The 15,870-nt window shown below is 41.1% G+C and overlaps 1 protein-coding gene across 2 annotated transcripts in view; it reads right to left on the bottom strand.

Annotated features, from left to right (window-relative positions):
• Positions 1–15,870, bottom strand: part of CTNNA1 (catenin alpha 1) — an 82,552-nt gene that overhangs the window by 27,450 nt on the left and 39,232 nt on the right. For both annotated transcript variants that reach the window (XM_066611231.1, XM_066611239.1), the window contains exons 8-9: positions 10,514–10,594; positions 5,894–6,046 (exon numbers count right to left, since the gene is read on the bottom strand). In XM_066611231.1, the coding sequence (XP_066467328.1) occupies positions 5,894–6,046; positions 10,514–10,594 (234 nt within the window). The remainder of the gene's footprint in view (positions 1–5,893; positions 6,047–10,513; positions 10,595–15,870) is intronic.

Here is a 15,870-nt window from a genome sequence, read left to right as displayed (position 1 = left end):
CAAAAAAGAGAAACACATTTTAGAGTCTTTCATCCAGGAAGTAGTGTGCGCACATGCACACAAACAAGAATACACAGTCTTGAAAGGCCAGGCGTAGGAAGGGGGTGCAACACTTTTTGCCCTCCATTTTTGCTGCCAAGCTTCTGACACTGGCTGTAGCAGGCTTCACTCACGCTCAGCCATGAGTGCTTTCACACACTTTCTGCCATGCTTCCACATGTATATGTACCTTTGTAAGCATTATGCGCTACAGATGGGTTTTGTTGTGGGATTTTTTTCCCCCCAGATACTGGTTGTTAGGCAAGGGCCAAACTATACATGTGTGCCAATGAATAAAACGGAGGCATGCTTCCAAGTGTAAAGTGTGTCTTTTTAAACAGCAACAGTGATGATCGCTGTGGGTGTGAGAACCCAGCTGGGATTGGGAAGTGTGTGGGGGGGAGGGGAATTTTACCTTCTCTGCACGTCATTTTCCAGCTGAAAATTGCCCCGCTGAAGCAATAATTTGCTGCCAGAGCAGCAATTTCAGAAAATTACCACTTTTGGTAGCAGATTGGCAGTTCAGGGGGAGATCTAACTGAAAACTGTGCATTGGGGAGGAGAATAAAACCTCCTGCTCCCACACATACCTGTCCTGACTAGGGATGCCCTCTCATATGACTTGTTGATGGAAAGGGGCACTTCTGGTCAGAAGCATGCCTCTGAAGGATACGTGTGTGTGTAGCAGTACTCCCTTAAGTATTTCATAAATAATCTCAAAGTGCATATTTTTAACCCAATTTTTTTAAGTTCTAAGATTATGCAGATGGTAGCTATCCAGTGGCCCTCCATCATCAATACCATTACTTCTACAGATTTCCTGGAAAAAACCAAGGCCTTTACTTAAGACAGTTCTCTCTTGCCTGCCCACCTAGACAGACAGACTATTCTCCCAATTTTTATCCCACATTTCTCCCCAAAGGGCACCTGAAGCAGCTATATAGTGAGACTTATATTGCCAATTATACTTGACAACATAATTTCAGCAAATTTGATCTAGATTGGGAACCCAGGAACACAAGTGACAAGTTGTCTTCGCCTTGTTATTGAGACACCCATCTCAAGACTATAGAGTAAAAGATCAAGAAATAGAGGTTACTATCTCTGAATGCAATCTTTGACGTTCCAAACTTATTTGATTTAATAAAGATGGTCAATCTAACTTTGGCAGAACACCACTATGCTGGAAAGTGACAAGGAAGAAATGTGCGGAATTTGCTACTTTAATATTTAGACACAGTCAAACATACTTCACACCCTTGGAACTAAGGGCATTGTTCCAGAGGGGAAATGACTTTCAAATATAAAAATGTCATTCCAATTTTACAGCTTTATATCTGAACCAATGATAAATACATTAAAATGAATGGCAAGAAGCTGGAGAAAAATTAAGCCACTTCCGCCCAACGTTGCATATACGCAACAGGGAACAAATGTGTATACCTGTGGGCTGGACAGAAATGGCTTAAAATCCTCACTTGAGATCCGGAAGGTTAAAACAAACTTACTCATTTGTGCATTCACAGAAATGAACACACATGTTTAAGAACAGACTGGCTATTTTCTTATCCAAAACAAACCTAATGAAGAGCTTTGCCAATTCTATTAGCAGTAGTGTAGCTTAGATTCATGTTACACCCATATGGTTTCCTTTCCACATCCAATTTCCAACATATTTCAGATACAATTGGGTATGTAATCTCAAACGCAGCTCTTAAATGTAGCATTTTTAAATCTCTAAAATGGCCAAACAAACAAAGATACAAATATAATCTCAGCTTTTTCATTCTTATAGGTGAGAACAAATTTAGTTCAAATCATTTCTTTGTCATCACATCTGTGTCTAGTTGTTCTAATTAAGGTTGTCACAATTCCAGATTAAGCCTATTTTCAATCTGTCAAGCATATAGAGTCCTAAAGAACCTGGATTTGTTACCCCTTCTACAGTCAGAAGCCACTGAAGTAAAGGGAGGTAGTAAGGTTGTCATATAGGCTAGAAACTGGTTTTAAACTGGATATCAGATGAGGATCTTAACCTCATTACATAAATTTACAACGTCATAACTGAAGAACTATAGTTGACCCTCCTTATCTGCAACTGTGGATTTGATTCAACATGGGTGCCAAGCCTGTGTCTGGAGGGCTTCAAGGACCTCCCAGACATGACTGGACGGTGTTTCCGGTCATGTCCAGGAGGGCTTGGGAAGCCCTTCTGCCGATTTCATTATTTGTGGAAATTCATTTCCACAGAGGGCCCTGGAACTGATCCCCTGTGGATCACTGTATATAGGACTTTTTAAAAGTTATTGGTTATACCACCTCAGTTCTAGTCAATGACTGCAAAGCCTGACTTAAAACGGAAGAGCCATTTTATCCATCATATTAGGTGATCAAAAAGATAAGTTTATTTCCTCAGTACTGTCACTTTGTTCTCATTGGCCAGGATCTTAATAGATTGGTTCAAAACATTAAGTTTCCATGTAAGACTGCCCAAAAGTGTTTCTATGAAATGAAGCTTTGACATAACAGTTATAAAGAACTTGCCATGTTGTTGGGGTTGATCACACAAGATGTCTGCATGTCAGCTGCCCAGGAAGCGCAACACTAGTGTGAAATGGTTTCATGTGATCAACTTCAAGCATGTGTTGAAGTGCAAAGGAGTAACAATGCTGGATTAGAACTAACACACAAAGCATTGCTTTTCACTTGGTGTGCCTCCATCATGCCATGAACCTCCACATGGCACAGGGGTGGCTTCTGGAGGATCTCCAACTTTCTTGTGGAAAATTGGAAGCAGGGAGTGAAATGTGACTACTGAATGCTTGTTCTGGTTCTATCAGAGTCCATGAATTCATTTATTGGGAAGCTGAATCTTCTGGAGCCAGGATTCTGAAAAAAGAGCAGTATCAGAGCCAGAGGGGTTCCAGTCCCTAAGCAATTTGAGAAGAATCTAGTTTCCAAGCCTGAAACAAACTATTCTTTTTTTTTCTGTTTTGATGTTTGACCTTAGCTTTGAAATAGTTAAATTTGCACATCTGTAGAAAGAGACAGAGGCGGCCAAATCTCTATAATATAAATTGTCAAAAGAGTCAAAACATTTACATGTGACCCACATACAATACTATTTTATGAGGTAGGGAGAAATTCTGCTGATAACCAATAATCATGATGTTTTTCAAACCACAGGCACGCAAGTAGATAATTCAACCAATGCAAAAAAAGGACCAGTATCTTTGAGTTTGGAAATGTTTGTTGTAATACAGATAGAATTTTTAATGCACTTATCAAAGAATGCTCTTTTTGCTAACTCTGTAACCCATCTTCAAGAAGATGCCATTTTCATTCTAAGAGGCACAGATGACCTCAGGCTGCCTACTGGTGCTGCCAGCATTTGAATGAACAAGTTTCTATTTACCCCCAAGTGACAATCCTGCCACATATAATGGTAACAAACGCACACATACAGTGACTTTCCTACAACTGTTTGCCACAAATTTGAGCTAATGTGGCGGTGACAGAAATTTAAGGATAGTCTTTCTAGAAGGCTAAACGTGGATCAATTTTGCTCTGAAATTAATTAAGAATGACATTGGAGTAAAGAATTAGGTTGATGTATCAACTGAGGCATTCTTAACTCTGTAAAGAGTTTGCTTGCAGAAAGCAAGCACAGAATTCAGTTCTCTGAGCAAGGAAGTGGCCTGCGTATTCTTGGATCAAAGTTCCTGTCTCATTTCCTCAAGTCCTTCCCAATTACTGCTTAAACAATTTTTCTCCTAATGGATCATAAAAATCAACTTTTTTCAGACTGCTGTTGAAAGGCTCACCATTACTCCTAACCACACTGGTGACTGCAAGACTTAGCGCCATGCAAGGCACTTCACAAGTCGAACCACATACTAGCCGATTAGGACTAAACTATTTAATAAATTTCAAGACGATTTTTTTTTAAAAGATAACTTCAAATATCATAGCATAAAGACTTTACACACTTGTGTTAAAAGCAGCAAGTAGTAAAGCCACCTGAATTCATGTATTACAATTAATAAAAAGCAGACCTGAAACCTATGAGAAAATACAGGTTGAGTATCATTATTTGCTAGGGTTCCAAGAACCCATGTGGATGGCAAAAGATGCACTACGGCAAATCAATTTAAAAAACCGTCTCTTTGTTCTGGTGATTTAAAAACAGCTTTGCTGACCTTTATAATGCACACAGAGGCAATCAATGTCTCTCCAGGCACTTAGGCTTCACTTAGGCAATCCCTCCCTTCACCAGGAGGCCCAGTAAGGGGGACAGAAGGGAGAAGGTGATAATCGCTGCCATTTAGCCTTAGTTCACATGCTCAGAGGGAAGGGAGGAGTGAAGTCTGCAGAGAGAATGACTGATGGATCATTACCCAGCTGCCCTTTCTGGCATTATTAAATGACTGTTTTCCTTTAAAGGGCCCTTCTCATCAGCTTTGAGATAAAAAAATCTGTGGATACTTAGGTTATACCTGTAATCGCTTGTATGACTCTCTCTCTGCAATAGTAAAAAAGCAGTTTTTTAACTGTGATTTTAAAGGGGTGCATTTTTCCCCTTCTCCAGGGATCAGCACATTCCTTCTCCTTTACAGCGGCCATTCATGTTGAGTCAAATCCGTGTATAAAAAATCTGTGTATAACGAGGCGGGACCTGTACCTTCTACCATTGTTACAAATCAGATGACACTTTACAGCCATTTTCAATGCATTAATTCTGGTCAACAAGTGCAAACGCTTGGAATGCTCTTCTGTCTGGCACTAGCCCAACAGGTTGTTTTTATTGTCAACATTTAGGCTTTCCAAAGTTCTCTCTAGAACTTGTGAATAAGATTTATTTATCTAAAAATGTCTTATGAAAAATGCAAAGCAGTAGCTGGAAAAGGATTAGGTTTCTTCATGTTTTATAATCTGTTTCCAGGGACTCAAATGTAAGTAAAAGCAGATTTCTGGAAATCAAGCTTCAAACCTAGATGAGAAAGTTTCCAGAGATGCAGAAACTAGTTTTATATTACAACTTTGCATCTTTTTAAAAGGCAGACAACGTTTGAAAACTCTGCCAAGATGAGCAAGCATTAACAATTGGACATTTGCACTTTGTTTCCTGTAGGTCTCTTTTAAGGTAATGGACAAGGAACTGTCCATTACAGTTGTTACCTTTAATTTCCATCCCATGACATACAGTTGTGTCCATTACAAGTGTTTCTTTTAAGTTTTGTATATTTCTGCCATGAACAAAAGGCAGTTCCATCTGAGTAACAAGGAGAGGCTTTTTTGTTAACCCCATTCCTGTTGCAGCCCCACTCTCATGCCACTCTATTCCAGAAATGGGTAAGGGGCTGTATCCAGAGAACACTAGTCATGATTAAAGCTACATATTAATACACATTTTTCTGACAGTAAGCTTCACTGTACACAAAGGGACTTGTGTCTGAGACTATATGAATAGGATTGTGCCATGATTGAGCCCCGCTGAAATTAATGGAACTTAAGGCAGCCATGACTGACTTCTCATGGATTTCAACTGTTGTTCCTAGCCATGATTAACTTTCTTCGAACACAACCTAAAATTTTCTTAAGTCTTAGAAGGCTTTATAAATTTTGTAAAAATCAAGGGATTGTGCTTTTTTGGTTCCCCAAGCATATTTATAATAGACATTTGAACAGCAATGTAAACATTCAATTTGTGTAGTGAGGAGATGACACACACTCTCTCTCTGCATACCAGAACCATAATGAAATTGGCTGGCAGGATAAAGAGGAAGCAATTCTTCACACAACATAGAATTTACAGAAGTCCTTGCCAAAATGTTATGCGGTTGCATTGCAATACCTCAATCAGCTTGTTGGCATGTTCACGGAAAACCTGTGCGTACTCCTTAACTTCTTTCTCATTGCCGTTCTTTGCAGCTTCAATCAAAACAAGAAGTGGCACATTTGTTTCCAGAAAGGAATCTGAAACATGGTCCATAACAGCTTTGCGGAGCTAAGAATGGAGAAAAACACAATTTTAGTCTATCAAGATCAACCATTTTCTTCTACAGCGTTAATGAAAGGATGAACACACTTTATCAGCGATTTTCCCACCATGACAAGTGACAAGAGTCCTACACTTCCACAAAACTGACATAGCTTGAGAGCATCCCAAAGCACATTTTATCAAATTATCACCCCAAAATGCTTCACATTAAAATATTTGTATCCATAGCTTCTGATCCCAAGGGATGTCTCAAGTTGGTTTAACAGTGATAAAAGTTGCCATAGGATGATTGTAGCATCAAAACAATCATTTTACCAAAAGACTGTTCCAAAATAATTGTGAAATTGGATTTCAGGTAAATTCAACATAGCACTTGAGCACACAAATCAGCAGTTTAAAACACACAAAAGGCAAGCTCTGACTGTCTTTGATCACCTGAATTCAATGCATTCAGGCTACATTTCCTGGCTGTCCTTCTAGAATAGTGTACTTTCATAATTGCATTCAACCCTGGTGCTGTACCTACAGAATCTGATATTCATACTTTTCTCCTGAGTTAGCAACACATCATCTTACTAATGAAGGGTCATGGAGGTTTTGAAACAGTGAGTGCCTTGACTGCATCTATCAGGGTTGGCCACCTGATGGCACTCAGGCTAGGTATGACCCACAAAGCTTGTTTACCTGGCATTTAGCAGCCCTACCAAGTTCCAAATCAAGGTATTGCACAACTTTACCCAGTTTCACTTGTCAGGAAGAGTAGCGTTACAAGGCATTAGCTATTCCAGAACTCTTCTGTACCATTAGTACTACATGATGACTACTATAGAGCATAAACATCCAGGACAAGGGATACAGAAGCTGGTCACCCCTAATTTTTATGCAGTGATTAGACTGACACAGCAAAGAAGTTGTTTTGAACATGCTGAACATCCAGTGAGGCCAAGGAGACAGATGCAAAATTGTTTATGCCAATGACTGACTCTTCCCACAAGGAAAGACATCCCAGGGCAACTATCTCTGCAGACAATAGATTTGTCAGGTAGGCTTTTGCTGCTGGGAGAAGGGGGAGAAGACAGGAGTTCCTTATACCACACCTCCAACTCTGCTTGAACACACCACTGCATGCATCTATGAAGCACACTCCCTCTCCACCCATGGTTAGCTCAACCAACTCCAGACTGAATCAAAACTTTACACTCGAAGCTACAATAGACAGAACTGTAGAGACCAATATGAGATAGAATCAAACCATTAAAAATTTAGGTTCAAATCTAATTTTTTTTAAATTCTCTGTTTTAGGTGCTAACTAAGTGGTTAAGTAACAGATTTAGACAAATTTTACACCAAGTAACATCAAAACCTTAACTGATTTTACTCTATAAGAAAAGACTGTTGCGTTAAGTTTCCTTCCCTTACACCAGGGCTTCTAAAACTAGGGCATTGCACTGCCCCAGCCTGAGGACCCTGGTCTCTGCCCCTTTAAGGGGCGGGTGTAGGGGAAGGCAGCAATGCAATCACCAGGATCACATCCCTAAGGGGGCTGCAGGGAGTCCTGCATGATCATCTGTCTTCACAACAGAAGACTTTGGGTAAATACCGCTGCCCGAATGGCCCCTCCTGACCAAGGAATTAAGTCAGATAGAGGTTGAAAGAGAAGATGTTTCAGACCTCATTGATAAACTGAAGATCAATAAGTCACCGGGCCCTGATGGCATCCACCCAAGAGTTATTAGAGAATTGAAGAATGAAGTTGCTGATCTATTGACGAAAATATGCAACTTGTCCCTCAAAATAGCCACGGTGCCAGAAGATTGGAGGATAGCAAATGTCACGCCTATCTTTAAAAAGGGAAAGGGGGGGACCCGGGAAACTACAGGCTGGTCAGCCTAACATCTATACCAGGTAAGATGGTGGAATGCCTCAAAGATAGAATCTCAAAACACATAGACAAACAGGCCTTGCTGAGGGAGAATTAGCATGGCTTCTGTAAGGGTGTCTTGCCTCACAAACCTTTTAGAATTCTTTGAAAAGGTCAATGGGCATGTGGATGCGGGAGAACCCATGGACATTTCAGAAGGCGTTGGACACGGTCCCTCACCAAAGGCTACTGAAAAAACTCCACAGTCAGGGAATTAGAGGACAGGTCCTCTCATGGATTGAGACCTGGTTGAAGACCAGGAAACAGAGAGTGGGTGTCAATGGGCAATTTTCACAATTGAGAGAGGTGAGAAGCGGTGTGCCCCAAGGATCTGTCCTGGGACCGGTGCTTTTCAACCTCTTCAAAAATGACCTGGAGACAGGGGTGAGCAGTGAGGTTGCAAAGTTTGCAGACACCAAACTTTTCTGAGTGGTGAAGACCAGGCGTGATTGTGAGGAGCTCCAGAAAGATCTCTCCAAACTGGCAGAACGGGCAGCAAAATGGCAGATGCGTTTCAATGAAAGTAAGTGTAAAGTCATGCACATTGGGGCAAAAAATCAAAACTTCACATAAAGGCTAATGGGTTGTGAGCTGTCTGTGACAGTTCAGGAGAGACATCTTGGGGTGGTGGTGGACAGCTTGATGAAAGCGTCGACCCAATGTACAGCGGCAGTAAAGAATGCCAATTCTATGCTTGGGATCATTAGAAAAGGTCTTGAGAACAAAACAGCTAATATTATAATGTCGTTGTACAAATCGATGGTAAGGCCACACCTGGAGTATTGTGTCCAGTTCTGGTTGCCACGTCTCAAAAAGGACATAGTGGAAATGGAAAAGGTGCAAAAGAGAGCGACTAAGATGATTACTGGGCTGGGGCACCTTCCTTATAAGGAAAGGTTATGGCTTTTGGGCCTCTTCAGCCTAGAAAAGAGACGCCTGAGGGGGGACATGACTGAGACATACAAAATTATGCATGAGAAGGATAAAGTGGATAGAGAGATGCTCTTTACACTCTCACAATACCAGAACCAGGGGACATCCACTAAAATTGAGTGTTGGGAGGGTTAGGACAGACAAAAGAAAATATTTCTTTATTCAACGTGTGGTCGGTCTGTGGAACTCCTTGCCACAGGATGTGGTGACAGCATCTGGCCTGGATGCCTTTAAAGGGGATTGAACAAGTTTCTGGAGGAAAAATCCATTATGGGTTACAAGCCATGATGTGTATGTGCCACCTTCTGATTTTAGAAATGGGCTATGTCAGAATGCCAATGCAAGGGAGGGCACCAGGATGAGGTCTCTTGTTATCTGGTGTGCTCCCTGGGGCATCTGGTGCGCCTCTGTGAGATACAGGAAGCTGGACTAGATGGGGCTATGGCCTGATCCAGTGGGGCTGTTCTTATGTTCTTATCTGCAGGGCTCCCCATCCTTCAGAAAGTGAAAGCGGAGCAATCGCGCTCTGCCTTCACAAAACCAGAAGTGGAGTGCAATTGCTTTGCTTTCACTTTTTGAAGGATGGAGAGCCCTCCAGAGGGTTGCGCAGGGCTCCCTGCACCCCTGGGAGGCTGTACCAGGGACTTGTAAGTGCATGCTAGTCCCTGTAGCCCCCTAGCAACGTGATCCTGGGGATCATGTCGCTGCCTTTTCCCTGCCCTACACAATAATTTACTGCGGTCCTCAAACTCCCTGAGAGTTTGAGAACTGCAGCCTTACAGTGAGGGCCAGTATAACCATGTGAAATCCCTGAGCAAATGCTAGTGTCCCAGTGACCTGTAGTACCTACTGGTACCAATGACTGAACTGCTACTGTTCTGCAGAGCACGACAATGTTCTTCTGGGAGCCAGGGTATTGTAGGGAAAATATGGCACCACCAGCCACACTGGCAATGTGAAGTGTGGAACTGCAATTTGCCACCAATGCCAGGTAAATAATGCCATGTGGGTGGGACCTGGTAGGTTTACTGGGCAATGTGGGAGCAGTGAAAGCAGCCAGTAATGCTTCTCCCAGCATCAGTGCAGCAGAAGGAGACAATTTTCCTAAACATCCGGGTCTCTGATACTGCACTGCACCACTGGGGTCCTGGACCTTATAAAGCAATTAAAATTGCACCTCAAGCCTTTTTAAATCTCTCTGAACTCCAACTCAGGCTCTCTTTCTAAAAAGGTCCACTAACGAAGAGAAAATAATTTCTCCTGTTTAGTACAACTCAGACCACAGAAGCAAGAAGGAACTGCTGTACAAGGAAGCACAAAGATGCCGGTCAACCAACTATGGGTGGGCAAGCCCTCATCTACCAATTAAACCTGTTGTTCCTTTTTATTTCCCATGGCTCACCAAGTAGTTTCTGCCCATAGAAATGAAGCCGAGACAAGTGCCCATCACCATACTCAAGAGAATCTTGAGTGAACAATTTTTTAATATTACACTGCTCATCACTTTTAGCATTTAGGGACCTAGTACCAGTTCAAAGCAATGAAGAGATTTGGGGTTTGCACATCAGAAATAGATCATGCAGCACGCATGAACATCTTACACATATTTAATACAATACCTGTCTACGTAAATCCCTTGTCTTTTTTGTCATTTTGTCTATTGCCGAATTTAAAGCATCACTTCTTTCTTTGCGTCCAGCCTAAAAAAAAGAGAGAAAACAAAGTTGGATTAATGTATTACTTTTAATAAAGTATGTACCACAATGGTTCAGATTCAAATCTGCATTCACTTGAAGTTGCCTACTGTCTCTAGTGATGGGCATGATGAAGACAATGCATGATGTACTGCATGATGGGTTAAGTAAAATAGTCTGTGTGTGTAAGCTAAGCATATGCACAATTAAGGAGCCTCTGTGTGAACTGTATATACTGATTGAGCTAAGTTTCAGCTTTGAGTACTCAGAGAGTAGTCCAGTCCCTCTTTATTCCCCCCCCCATCTTGATTCAATGTAAATACAGAAGTGACACACAATGGATCAAAAATATACACTGATGTCTAAATTAGCTTTAACTATCCAGGAATGATTGTATAGTGATAGAAAGCTTGTTTATAAAGAAGGTGAGCCATAAATTAGACAGCATTTGACACAATATATAAATACAATATATTAAATACTGTTGTTAATAATAATAATAATAATAATAGTATAAAACAATCAATACTGTCTCAAACACTGCCTAACTTATGGCACATCTCAAAGAAAGTTGCACTGTTCTATGCTGGTTCAATCTTCTAGCTGCCAAGGACTATATGGTGGGGACAGCTGATGACTTCATATGATTCTAATTTATATTGCCTATAGTCTGCACATTTTAATTTTCAAAATGATCCTTCCTAATCAAATCGGCCAATGATCAAGTTTCATTAATTTTTCCAAAGACTTAAAATGAGATCCAGCCAGTAGTTTCTTACAATGCAGAGAATGTGCAGACATCTTTGCTAAAATATAAAAGAAGTTTCATACATTGCTGACCAGGTAGCTAGGTTTCCACAGAAGTTTGATGAATACAGGTGGACCCTCATTATTCATGAGGATTCCATTCCTGGAACCCACGCGAATATCAAATTTCATGTGAAATGAAGGGCACAATCCTAACCAGGTCTACTCAGAAGTAAGTCTTATTTTGTTCAATGGGGCTTACTCTCAGGAAAGTGTGGTTAGGATTGCAGCTCAAGTCATGCAAAATTCGGGGTCTACCCAGCTCTGAATGCAACCAGAGCCTTCCTCCAGTTGTATCCGGAGCTGTTCTGAGGCCTGTAGAGGCTGCACATAGTCCTTCTAGGACCTCTGGAGGCCTTTCTGAGGCCCGTGGAGGCTGTTCAGTAGAACCTCTGGAGGTGACTAGAGCACAGCTCCACTCATTTCCGGAGGGCTCAGGTGGGGCCAAGTCCGGCTCCACGCAGGTCCTGGGGACTCATGTTGAGCCAGATTCATGGATAGAAATTTCTCAAATAAATAGGCTCCAACTGTATTTTAAGAAGCAGAAACACAAACAAAATATGCTCAACAGAAAATACAGCAACATTCATGTATGGGCCTGTCTCTTCAGCAGATATTTCTTTATGCAAGGAACTCAATCAATGCTTTAGATCTTTCTATGCAACTGGAAATAGAAAAGGTGCAAAGAGTGCGACTAAAATTACTTGGCTGGGGCACCTCACCTATGAGGAAAGGCTACAGCATTTGGACCTCTTCAGTCTAGAAAAGAGACGTCTGAGGGGGGGGTATGATTGAGACATACAAAGTTATGCACTGGAATGATAGAGTGGATTGAGAGATGCTCTTTTCCCTCTCACACAACAGAAACAGGGGGTATCCACTAAAATTGAGTGTTGGGAGAGTTAGAACAGACACAAGAAAATATTTCTTTACTCAGTTTGTCTCTGGAACTCCTTGCCACTCCTTCAGGAAGTAGTGATGGCATCTTGCCTTGATGCCTTTAAAAGGGGATTGAACAAATTTCTGGAGGAAAAATCCATCATGGGTTACAGGCCATGATGTGTATGTGCAACCTCCTGATTTCAGAAATGGACTATGTCAGAATGCCAGAAGCAAGGGAGGATACCAGGATGCAGGTCTCTTGTTATCTGGTGTGCTCCCTGGGGCATTCGGTGGACCGCAGTGAGATACAGGAAGCTGGCCTAGATGGGCCTATGGTCTGATCCAGCAGGGCTGTTCTTAACTGCAACAAAGATTACATAAAGGCAGACAAGTCTATCATTGGCTGTTTAGTAGCAAAAATGTAACTTCATATTCAAAGAATATTTCTCTTGTGAGGTGATAGGAACATCAGCCTGCTTAAAAGATCCCCAGCCCACCTGACTGGCCAAGGTTTGACAGTGCACAGATTATTTTTTTAGAAGTAGGCTTTAACTCCTTTCTGAAAAAAGTATTATGCTGCTGCTGTGATATGAACTCCTTGGTTTTTGTTACAGAAACACAGTGATAACTAAGTTACGCATGTACCATTAAATATTTCTGGAAAAGGTTGTAAGCAAACACAGCATGAGTATTCCTAGTTTAGATGAATTCATTTTGAGAGTGTCAGACTCTCCTTCAAAAGGAAGATGACCTAGACCAGTGTTTCTCAAACTGTGGAGGTGGGTTGCAAGCTGGTTTCAGGAGGGTCCCCATTCATTTCAATATTTTATTTTTAAAATATTAGACTTGATGGTATGTGACTGCATTTGGGGAAATGTTACAGACCTTTACTTTTAACAAGGTACTCTGTATATTCTTTTAACAATGATATTAAATGGGACTTACTCCTGGATAAGTGTGGGTATGATTGCAGCCTAAGATAGTTAAAAATGTTCCTGCTTGATGATGTCACTTCCGGTCATGACATCACTTCTGGTGGGTCCTGACTCCTGACAGACTCTCATTCTAAAAAGTGGGTCCCGGTGCTAAATGTGTGAGAATCACTGACCTAGACTATTCAGTTTAGCTCAGCATGTCAGGCAAAGAAGATGCGAATGGAGTACATTTGAGGCTTCTTGACTCTTTCCTCTGAAAGGAAGAGTCTGAACTATCTCCATGTCAATGAAACAGAAGTGAGTGCTCCCTCTCTAGTTATATTGTGCTTTCAAAGTGGCTTACAATTAAAATACATAGTACATGGACTTCCCCTGGGGGCTGGGGTTAAGAACAGGCCCTCTGTTTAGCTGTACTTGTCCTAAGAGGAGACTAAACAGCCACAGGGTAGATAGATGGGACTCATTAACCTGGGAAGGCAGCTCATCTGAGAGAAGGAAAACTGATTCCAAACCTCCACTGACTTGTGGCTACATCCAGTTATGGAAAAGGATTCAGGAGTCAACCTTGAGGCAAAATCCAGAGCCGGAGTCCCTAAGGCAGCAGTTCATGGCTGAACACAGTCACATTCTGGCAACTCCTGCGAAGCCGCTGCAACCAACTGTGCTGGCTTCTGCCTTTCCATTGGACCATTTCAGCGACATGGGGGGATTTGTGGCATGGGTAACTATCCTCCATATCTATTTTACCCAGGCTTCGCGCACTGGAGAGGACACTGTTCCAGAACCACTATTCAGTGCGCGATACCATAGTCTTCCGAGACTGAAGGATGCCAACACACAGTACATGGATATAGGTACGATAGAAGAATTAAAGCAGCTGCAAAAGTTAACAGCTTACCATTAGGACCAATGGCATTAAGACATTAATCATACTGTAAGACATTGTCATACTGACAGTAGAGTTGTAGCAACCTATATAAGAGGCTGCCAAGGAATTGTACCAGCTCAAGTTCCTTATGCCAGATCGAGAAGCCTGAAAAGTGAGCTGTAGTTTGCACAGCAACACAAGACAAACCAGTTGCACATGTGGGTGCAAAATGGCTGGAATGACATTGCTTCAGCGGGATTCTACATATAGGATCCTGTTTAGAACAAATGTCAAATCACTTTCTACACAGCTACAATATTGCACTGGAAATACTATACATATAGCGATGTTTAATAAATGAAACAAAACATGTCTATGCTAACCACCAAGATCTTGATAATGTACATTTCAATAAGTTCCTTTATATTTTTTAAAACTGTGAATTGAATGTGAATGTGAATTGAACTACCTTCTATTAAATCATGTGACAGAACAATTCCATCTTCCCTTGGGAATATGCTTTCAACATTTTATCTTGATGGGGACTTTCACAATAGCACGTTTCAGAGAGTGTGCTATTTCAAATTTATATGTTTTCAACTGCTTGATTCATATCTGATAATACATGAATTGATGACCAGAAACTAACAGGAGCTCCAGGACCTGCTCTTGCCCAGGAAAAGAGGGTGCCTAGGTTCCTCACAGTAGATCCATACTCCCAACTGATTTTGACGATTTTATCCTCTTGCTACAAAGCCAATTGTGAAATGGTACCAAGTATTGATCAACAAGTGAATTTTTAATTCAATCTACACTGAATCTACAACAGCTGACATTTATTCTGCTTAAGAAAAAAGTTTCTGATTAACTTTTAACAATCTAAGATAACCATCTGCATATCTACTCATTGTATAAAAATATTTACGCACTTTGCCATGTGAAATAAAAAACATATGACTAACATGTGCCTTGGCTAAGCATGAAAGTTCACATTTCTGTTGAGAGAAAACTGAACAGGAAGGTGAAAAGGAGCTAATTGTAATAGTGGAAATTTCAAATCTCCCATGAACAATTTTTCATTGAGTCTTATTTCTGTTATTCTAGTTATGAACAGAGAATGAATAGAATGACCTGCTTTTATTGGAATAGAACTCAAGTATGCAGTTTGTTTTACTGTACTTTCTCTGCTTGTTCTCAAATCCTATCTGATCTATTCAAAGTGGAAAAATTAAGACTAGAGTGCTCAGTGACATAAAAACAGAAAAACAATGGTTAAAGGTTTTGCATTTGATTGCATTTCTCTTAAGAGGAGAAGCTCTCCTAACTTATCTTCCCAATACCAGCACCAAGAATTGTCTTCGTCCACTGTAAGTAGATTTGCAATTGAATGGCAATGCAGATCACTTTCAAAGTGCCCATTCTACAACACATTGCTTTGCAGGCTTTTGTTAATCAACAGCTCTCCCCACCCCCATTCTTCAGGAGAATACTAAAAAGGACCACCACACCACAGACAACTACTGTAACTGTACTTCAGAAATTCCACTACTGTATACAATTCAAGGCTGTAATAAAGTACATGTTAATCTGAAAGGAATGACTTTGCAGGAATCTTCTTATCTCTTGAATGCTGGATGAAGAATTCTAACAATTAGTTTTTCCTCTTAGTGGTAGTCTAATCTCACAATTCACAGTATGCACCACACTGCCTTAAACTGCAAAGCTTCTGGAAAACCCAAACAAAAGGAACGTCACCAGGTGACGTCAGCCTATATACAGTTGTGTGGTCG

Source organism: Tiliqua scincoides, chromosome 1, assembly GCF_035046505.1.
Source record: "Tiliqua scincoides isolate rTilSci1 chromosome 1, rTilSci1.hap2, whole genome shotgun sequence".
Lineage (NCBI taxonomy): Eukaryota > Metazoa > Chordata > Lepidosauria > Squamata > Scincidae > Tiliqua > Tiliqua scincoides.
Note: the sequence above shows the minus strand (reverse complement) of the source record. Positions and strands in the feature narration are given on the sequence as shown.